Source organism: Microcaecilia unicolor, unplaced genomic scaffold, assembly GCF_901765095.1.
Source record: "Microcaecilia unicolor unplaced genomic scaffold, aMicUni1.1, whole genome shotgun sequence".
Lineage (NCBI taxonomy): Eukaryota > Metazoa > Chordata > Amphibia > Gymnophiona > Siphonopidae > Microcaecilia > Microcaecilia unicolor.
In genome coordinates, this window is record NW_021963703.1 from 6,030 (window position 1) to 15,729 (window position 9,700).

The 9,700-nt window shown below is 42.2% G+C and overlaps 1 protein-coding gene across 1 annotated transcript; it reads left to right on the forward strand.

The window, feature by feature from the left end:
• The first annotated feature begins 312 nt into the window (after positions 1 to 312).
• Positions 313 to 9,383, forward strand: LOC115459582 (E3 ubiquitin-protein ligase NEURL3-like). The gene is made up of 4 exons (XM_030189391.1): positions 313 to 382; positions 5,595 to 6,095; positions 7,682 to 7,756; positions 9,078 to 9,383. The coding sequence occupies exons 1-4, from the start codon at positions 355 to 357 to the stop codon at positions 9,326 to 9,328; spliced, it is 855 nt and encodes a 284-aa protein (XP_030045251.1). The 5' UTR covers positions 313 to 354; the 3' UTR covers positions 9,329 to 9,383.
• Positions 9,384 to 9,700: the final 317 nt, after the last annotated feature.

Here is a 9,700-nt window from a genome sequence, read left to right on the forward strand (position 1 = left end):
GCTCTGCTCTTCCCCAGAAACATGCGCAGTTTAGAACTTGTTCCTCTAAAATTTGGAATGGGGCCAGAGGCGAGGTGCATGGATTGAACTCTTTATACAGACTGGAAGTTCCCTACTGTACCGATGACACAGTAAAATGAAACAAAAAGCATTGAAACATGATCCCTGGCACACTCATAACAAAAATACCCAATACCCTTACTCCACCCCCAATGTGTACACAGTGTGTGATTGGAAGGGGGATGAACAGCGCCACAGACAAGGCAAGGAATATTTAAAGCACAGGCTGCCTCCTGCAACTGTAAACCCATCTCTAAGTACTCAGGCCAGGTAGCTCCAGACTCGAGAAAGCCGATGGGATCCTGTCTCAGTACTATGATCGGTAAGAATGTAGGATCGAGCACAGTATCCTTCCCTCTCTTCTCTGATACCGTACGTGATGAAGAAGATAATAACTGTGACTAGGTGTGTGCGTCTTCGTGCACAGATACTCCTCTGTCTTGTACAGTATCAGGGGTGGGAGTCGTGGGAAGGAAGAAACTGACTGTAAATGTGTGTCAGTGTGTGACACAATGCACCTGTATCACTTGTCTCATATAGCATGTGCTACTGAAGTCTGTTTGCCTATGTCAGTGTGTGTTGGAGAAAGGGGATCTGTCTTTGTGAACACAGGTAGATATAATATGCTTATATCAATTCTCTTTTGTATATATTGGATTGGTTTTCAGGATTTTTAACAAATAGGATTTACAGGATAAAATGTCATCAGAGTAAATGGGGAACCCTGAGGGACCCTATAGTTATCTAATAAATGTTTTGTCATAGTAGGTAACTGGAAGGCAGTTAATCATCTTAAAATTAATTCAGAGCAAGACTAAAATACTCAGGCTATGTTGTTTATATAATGATTTCCCTTTGAAAATCTCAGAATGACTGTACCATTAGTTACTACTTTAAAATTAGGGGTATTGGTTCAGCATGGAGGTGGGTGGGGGGGAGGAGGGAGTGGGGGTGGAGGGTGGGAGATTTAATGGGGGGCGGTAGAGATGGGGTGAGGGGATACATAGATGTTAAGAGGAGGGTAACGGGTGAGGGATGGAAGGGGTCAAGGGGATGGGGGGTGTGGGATTTTTGAGACGACTGTCGGATACTTCTTTTTCATAGAAAATAATTTGATGTTCACAAGAGTTCGATATGGAGTCTATTTGTATATTTCATGAGTTGATGTCATTTGAAGACAAATGTATACTGGTTCTTTGAATGTCAATAAAATTGTTAAAAAGTAAAATTAGGGGTACTGGATCAGATTCAGCCCTAACGATGAAAGTCATAGACAGGACGGAGTTAGTCTGCTTCTGTTCCTTTGCATTGACTTCCTGTTGAGGTTCATATTCTTTTTAAGGTTTTAACTTTTTGCTTTTGAAATTGCACCTCATATATGGTAAGGCTCCAGCCTATATGGCCTCAATGTTGAATTTACAACTTTTTTCTAGAACTAATAGATTTATTCACAGTACTAAATTGCAGTTTCCACTTCTAAATGTTTTGAGAAAATTCAAACTTTTAAAGCTGCAAGTGTATGGAATGATTGTCCTCTGGCAATAGAAAAAGAAAAGAATTATGGGTCTTTTAGAAGATCTGTAAATATGTGGTTCAAGAAATTTTTACTGTGACTTTTGTATGTTATAATATTTTTGTGGCTGTATAGTATGTAAGGTATTCTGTTGTACTGTATGACTACCTTAGTTGTAATGTATTATTTTTTTTAAAAAATCTTATATACTGCCTGCAAACCTGAAAGTTATCTTATCTGTTCTGATCAGTGTTGGTAAAAATAGAATAAAAATACTGGGGTTGATATTCAAAGCCAGTTAAGCAGGTAACAGTTTCCTGCCTGGTGAACTGGTGCTGAGTAGGCCCTGAGGGAATATTCACCAGCACTATCTTAATATCCCTTCTAATCGATAAACCCATACTGGTCATTGTGTGGGCTGTCTGGGGGCAGAGTTGGCATTAAACCAGATAAGTGTTGATATTCAGCCCTTAACCGGTTACATTAACCTGCCAAATAGGACTACATAAATAGCAGCTCCGTCTTTGACCAGTTAACTAGTTAAGGGCTGAATATCAGCACTTATCTGATTAAGTGCCGGCTGGCCGCACATACCTAGACATTTAATGCCAGTATCCAGACATAGTCCAGCATGAAATTTCAGCAACAGGAGTCAGCATTTAAAAAAAAAAAATTCTGACTGCCACCAGCCAAATACTGACCCCACTAAAGTTAAGGGGTCTTGTTATGCCTGTTCAAACCAGGTGTTATTCCCAGTGCTCAAATTGGTGCACATACCTGGCATTCCATAACAATGCATGTAAATTTTAGGAATGCCCCGACCCACCACCCATCATCACTCATGGCCACACCCCCTTTTGGGTTGCACACTATGGGATTTGGGCGCACATTAATAGTGCATAGCAAGATTTATTTATTTATTTATTTGAAACGCTTATACCCCGCACTTTCCCACTCATTAGCAGGTTAAATGCGGCTTACATAGTACATCATGTGCATGTAAATCCAAATGAGTGGCAATTAGCACCCAATTATGGACACTAATTGGCTCATTAGCCAATTTAGTTGGATGCACATCTTGGATTGGCACCCAAATATCGGTGCCCAATTTTGGATGCCATATATAGAATCCAGGAGAAGGTGTCGTCACCAGAGTGTGGAGGAGATCTCTTTGGCCATTAAAGAAAGTTTGCTTTCATGGACCTCAGATCATCTTTCAAGTAAACAACCACAGGGTCAATATTCAGAAGTTTATTTATTTATTTATTATTTATTTATTTCAGTACATTTATACCCTGCCTTTTGCCACAATGATGCGGCCCCAAAGCGGCTTACAATGAACCAATTAAAATAAATACATTACACCTACATTTTAGTTATTAGAGAGGGAAAAGAGGGAAAGAAGGAAAAAGTAATGGAGGCTAATGGAGGCAAAGATGAACGGCGAAAGTCCTGGCGGGCCAAGGGGAAAGATGAAAGTCTAGGCTGACACAGATGGATCCAGCAAGATAATCTCCAGTCGGGACTGCAACAGGCCCAGGTGGAACAAATGAAGCCGGAGGCAGGCATCCACAGCGACAGAGTCAGTGGAGCAGGAAACAAGATGGCGGACCAAACGGTCATCCTCCGCAGCCTCAACTGCCAGGGCACTCCAGCCAGAGACCTCCATCACTACAACTCCAAAGAACAGCTGACCAGTGTGACAACTGACTAGCGACGAGACGGGGCACCTTCTCTGCAATGCAGGAATGGGGAGTGAAGGATGCAGCGTCAGAACCACTCTCAGTCAGCGAGGCGTGCAGGGAAAGACAACAGAAAGCAGCAATGGCCCCGGAAAGGGAAGCGCGATGTGCAGGCGGTGACCTGATGTAGTCCAGTTTCAGCTGTCAGCGAGATGTTTAGGCAGTGGCCGAAATTAGTCCAGATCCAGCTCACTGGTCAGTCAGGGTAACGGGAGACAACTGGAGCTAACCATCAGCACGATGTTCGAACGGTGGCCAAATCCGACCTGCTGTCAGTTTATTTCTGCACGGTAACAGACCCCTTTCGGCTCAAATTCAGCCCTGCTGTAGTTAACTCTCGTCGTGATGTATAGGATGTGCCAGTTTGACTTGATTTTAGCCCGATGTGCTGCCTGGTGAAACTAAGGCACCTGGAGCTAACTGACAGCGTGATGGTTAGTCGGCGGCCTTTTTCCTGTTCATTTCAGAAGTTAACCTGATAACACTTTACTTTTCAAATTTCTGTGCTGGTGAGCAGTCATATTTTATCCAGACAACTTGTCTGGTTAAAACTGAGGGGTCCTTTTACCAAGCTGCAGTGAAAAGGGCCCTGCGCTAGCGGCAGGTGCAGTTTTTGCTGTGTGCTGAGGCCCTTTTTACTGCAGCAGGTAAAAAAAACGAAAAAATGGCATGGCCTTGCAGTAAGATTTTATTTACTATATGGCCATAACGCCACCCATCGAGGTGGCATTAAAGGCTCCTGCGCTAATCCGCCAGTAACTGGGTAGGGTGCAGCACTGCTCGATTACAACTGGGTTAGTGCCTGCGGAAATATTTTTTGAATGGCATTCAATGGGGCTGGAATTACCGCCGGCACCCATTTTGGGCAGGCAGTAGCTCCAGATTAGCATGCGGTAAGCCTGTGTTGGGCTTACCGCTGCTTTGTAAAAGGACCCCTGAACCTGTTAAGTCTAGGAAGAGTGTGAGAAATGCTGAGGGCACAATTTACCTTTTACTAGATAATGCTGATATTCAGCATTAACTGGTTAAGGATAACCAGTTAAGACAGACTGCATAAATAGCAGGTGTAAGCTTACTGCATAAAAATAGCTGGTGAAATTTAGTGTGCAATATTCAGCTGCACTGACTTAACAAAATCGCTCTTTGAATATCTGGTTAAAGATAACCTGGATTATCTTTTAACTGGATAAGGCACCTGCTGAATATTGACTGAACACTTTCACAAGGAACTGCTGGAAACTGATTAATGGCTCTCGGCGTTCAGTTTCGTTATTACTGTTTATAAATAACAGTATTATCTCAGAGTCAATAATAACCCTTGCTTTCAGTTTTAGGTTTACTGTTCGATAGGGTCATGTGTGTTGTGGGTTGATTGCTTTGCTTAAAGTTCAAGAGTCAGTGAATATCAGGACCTTGAGATAAAGCATTCCTAGGTCGGGAAGGACATCTATTGATGGAGTGATTTATCAGAGAAAACCCCAGGAATGAATGAATACAGAGTAGAACACCCCTCACCATAAGACTTGGTCTTCACTCCAAGTCCTTGAGGGCTGCCAACGTCAGGTCTTCAGGACATCCTTAATGAATATGAATGAGATAATGGAGATAGTAGGCATGCACATCTCTGTCATGCATGTTTTTTACAGCTATCCTGATAAACTGACCTGTTGGAAGTTCTTGAGGACTGGGAGTAAGTACCAAAGCTCAAGTCCCAAGAGGAAGGCAAGGTTTGGACTCCTTGAATTAGTACTTTGTTATCAATCAGACCCAGATTTAAGCACATACAATATAGACACCTTCTTAGGATGCCAACTTTTGAAAGCAGCAAATACATGGGTCAAAGAGGAGCCTGGCCTCCAACTTGCCTTAGGGCACATCAAGATGGCATTTTGGCACTCCCATCCCCCAGTTTTCTGGGTAGTCTCACTTACCGTCTGGTTCTGTAGCTGGGCATCAGCATCTTAAATTCAGCTCTACTGTCACTACTTAGCAGTTTCTTTCTCTTATGACTTCTCCTTGGTTGTGGTGCAGAATTCTAGTGGTTGTATCTGATGAAGGATTCTATGTGGTCACCAAAGCCCACGTACACCAAAATCTTTGTTTTGAAGTTGTGGTCTTATTGATCAGAAAATGATATTTACAATCTATTTTAGTCCTGAGTGGAAGAACCATTATTTAGTCCCCAGTCTTTTATTAGATATGGTCAAAGTTTCTGCCCTGTTCTTCATATTTCCAAGGCTTGTCATTTTTCCTATCTAAACTTTCCATTTTCTTTGCAGATGATGACACTATTTGCAAGAAGACCCCCAAACCTCTCTTCTTCCACCCCTTCACCAAAGGACGCAATGTCATCATGGATGAGCTACATGGCTTTGCTGAGCGAAGCAACTCCTTTCACAGTGGAATCCTCTTCACCAACCGACCCATCCGTGTTAAAGAGGTAGTGGCACTGAAGATCCTTAAAGCAGAAATGCGTTGGTATGGTGGAGTAAGAGTGGGCTTTACCTCCATGAACCCCTCTGAGATTGACCCTTTGAGGTTGCCCCGATTTGTCTGCCCAAACCTCACAATGCTGCATGGATTCTGGGCTGCTGTCGTACCGGATGAGTTTGCCCAAGAAGGAATGGTGTCCCAGTTCTGGGTGGACAGGAATGGGAAAGTCTTCTGCAGTACTGATGAAGGGACAACATTGCATTTTCTGTTTGATGGGGTGCCTGTGGACTGTCCACTCTGGGCCATTGTGGATCTTTATGGAAGGACCAAAGCAGTACAACTGCTAGGTAAGAAGCCAGGATTGGTAGTGCATCCTTTTTATGAAAGGTTTTTGTCCTCCATCATAAAGAGGTTGGGGAAGGAGATTTCAGTATTCTTTTCCTTTCTCCACAAAAGTTCAGGCTACTAGCTAGTTCATGTTCTCATTTTAACCAACAGCGTGTATGAATTTATACTTATTTCCTTAATAAAATAATAATAATAATAATACTACAAAAGAAATCTGATCTACCATTTCATACAGGAAGTGGGGTAAAACCAGTCTATTCTGATTTTAAATACCATGGGTTCTCAACCCAGTTCTCAGGACACACTGAACCAGTCAGGTTTGTGGGATATGCATGAGATAAATTTGCATGCACTCCATTGTATGCAAATCTATTTCATACATATTCATTGTGGATATCTTGAAAACCTAACTGGCTTGGTTTGTCCTCAGGACTGGGTTCAGAACTGTGCTCTAAAGCAGTGTTTCCCAAGTCGGTCCTGGAGCACAACCTTGCCAGTCAGGTTTTATGGATATCCGCAATGAATATGGAGGCAGTGTATGCAAATCAATCTCATGCATATTCATTGTGGATATCCTGGCAAGGGGGTACTGCAGGACTGACTTGGGAAACACTGCTCTAAAGGGAGGGTGTCCTGGGGACAGCAGATTGTAACCTACTAGTAAACATGGAAGACTCGAAGATGAGAGGAGATAAGCCTCACTCTATCACGTTTTCCAGCATTAGTCTGCACAGTAGGAGGACCTCAGTCTTTTTAAGAACAGAGTAAACAAACATCTGGCTGGTAGGATATGGGTACTATAGATCCTATCTGGAAGCAGGTTGGGGAGGTGGGAGGATATGTTAGATGATCTTTTGAAGTTCCCTCTTGCACTTTTCTTCTCTAATAGAGAGGAGAGAAAGTCCATGTGAATTTGAAGAGTATTTTCAAAGCCATTTCCATAGATAAAAAGCTTGTGGGCCAAAAACTGGTAGTTTAGGTCTGAGGAGGGAGAGTGCACATGGGAATTTATTGTGAAGATATCATGCATGCTCTCCTTCAGGCAAGTGCAAAAGTAAACAGGTATGAAATATTTGTCTTCCTCTATGAGGAGTTTCCCTCTGAAAATTAGCCTACAGACATATATGCATACATTTACCTATGGGCTTGTAAATCTCACAGGCTGTTTCATTATTACCCCCCATTTCCACCATTTAGTGATGTTTTGTACATCTGCTAGAGGAGGCTTGGCATTTGGCACCTCAGTTTTTTGGCTTGATCATAGATATTTTGGATGCCAGTTGAAATGGAGGATGTAAGGCTTTCATTCCCAGAACATTAGAATAATCCCACAAATTTCTCCCAGGAATTCAGAAACAATATGAATTTTAACTTCTGACCTCATCTTTCCTCCATTTTTCCCCTCTCACTCTCTCTCTCTTTCTGCCATGTGTCATCTCATCTCCTTCTCCTGTCCTTTCCATATCTCTTAATTCTCTTTTGTAGCATTGTATCTATTCAGTTTCCATCTCCTCTATTCTGTCCTGTTTTCGAACTTGTTTTAACAGATCATGTCTGACACTTGAAATCTCATTTTCTCTTTCAGACCCTTCTCGAGTTACCCAAAGCTTGAAGTGGCTTCCTTCTACTATCCAGTCCCAAATCCCAGCCCTGCCTAAAGGTTTGTTTCTCTTTTCAGGAGCTATCCTACAAAAAAGCATCACAGCAGGCAGGGATCTTATTCACATTATGTTATAAACACATAAGAATTTTGGCAGTTCCTTTACCTAAGAGTACTTTTGCATATATATATTTATTTAGATTTTGCTCACACCTTTTTCAGTAGTAGCTCAAGGTGAGTTACATTCAGGTACACTGGATATTTCTCTGTCCCAGGAGGGCTCACAATCTAAATTTGTACCTGAGGCAATGGAGGGTTAAGTGACTTGCCCAAGATCACAAGGAGGAGCAGTGGGATATGAACCAACCACCTCTGGATTGCAAGACTGGTGCTCTAACCACTAGGCTACTCCTCCACTATTTGGATATATTTACCGCCTTTTTGAAGGAATTCACTCAAGGCGGTGTACAGTAAGAATAAATCAAACATGAGCAATAGGCAATTACAGCAGTAAAAATATTCAAATAACAATACAAAGTATGGCATGTTATGCTACTTACAATGTCAACACAATATGTAATAGAACATTTTAATTGACAGTAAAGGGTATAAGCTAAAGTTGGAACATATAGATAGGTAAGAGAGTAAAAGAAGAGATAGAAAGTAAGGTGACTAATTTAAAGAAAGTTGCACATGAGGTCAGAGAGATGGTTAAATATTACATCAGCTAGGATAGGAGTAGATAAACATGTCCTGCTGCAGTATGTATATATATATATATATATATATATAGAGAGAGAGAGAGAGAGAGAGAGAGAGAGATTACAATATATGCTCAGATAAGAATATACCAAGTATAATAATAGAACAAATTCCAACCAAACTTGCCAAACCCAAAAGACCAACACATGATATTATCAATACCCCCCCCCCCACCAACCACCCTCCCCAATCTTCTCTCCCCCTCCCACAAACACCCATCTCCCAATCTTTCCTCCCCTCCCCCCCCTTTGAGGTTCACCCCAGCAGTAAATGTCATACACACTTCCAGGCATTCCAGGAATTTTCAGGGCAATGGAAAACATCAAATTCCCCTCCCCTAAAAATCAACCCTTCACATCTTTAACCAGTTGCAAAAGATGAGGCCATTCTTCATCAGTATTGTCATAGCGTCCCAACCGTTTGTCAGTTAATTTGTACTTTCATTCATATTTTAAGTGTTTCCAGGTTTTACTTGGTTAGTCTCTTGCTTCTTCTTAATATGATGAGAGTGCCTCTTACTAAAACATTAGTTGATTAGAGTGACCAAAACAGTTGAGGAGATCCCAACCCATGTGAAGATTCTTCTTAAATATAATGATGTCTATTTGTCTTCCCACAGATGCCACAGCACCTGTGAATTGGTCGTGCCTCCCGCAATTTGATAATATGGAGGAATGCGCAATCTGCTTCAGGACAGGTGCCGATGCCATCATCTACCCCTGCATGCATGCCTCCATGTGCTTTCTGTGTGCCCAGAGGGTGTTCCAGACCACTGCCACATGCCCAATGTGCCGTGGAAAGATGGAGACAGTGCATCAAGTCCCATTCAGTGGCAATGCCAGGGTCAACGAGAACCGGGATGGGAGTTGATTTAGTGGTACTGAAAGGAGCAGAAGGATCAGAATGTAACTAGTGGAAGGGACTGCAGCCACTTCCTGCCACGTTCACTCAAGAGTGAAGAAAAACTCAGGGGCCTGATGAAAACAAGCGCCAGAGTGTGGAGTATCATGCAGACTGGACAGGGGTCCATTCCATGAGGACACGTTGATCAGAATCATTGACTGTTCTCGTTAAAATAGGAATGTGGGATTTGAATCCTGAGAGAATCAGAAAGAATAGTGCAGAAAATATGCATATTAGATACTGGGTAACAGACACAAAGAAGGGGTTGAATCAATACAAATGTAAGACCTGTGAGCAGGAACATCACTCCTTAATGTTTGATGTATAATTTTAAAGGTC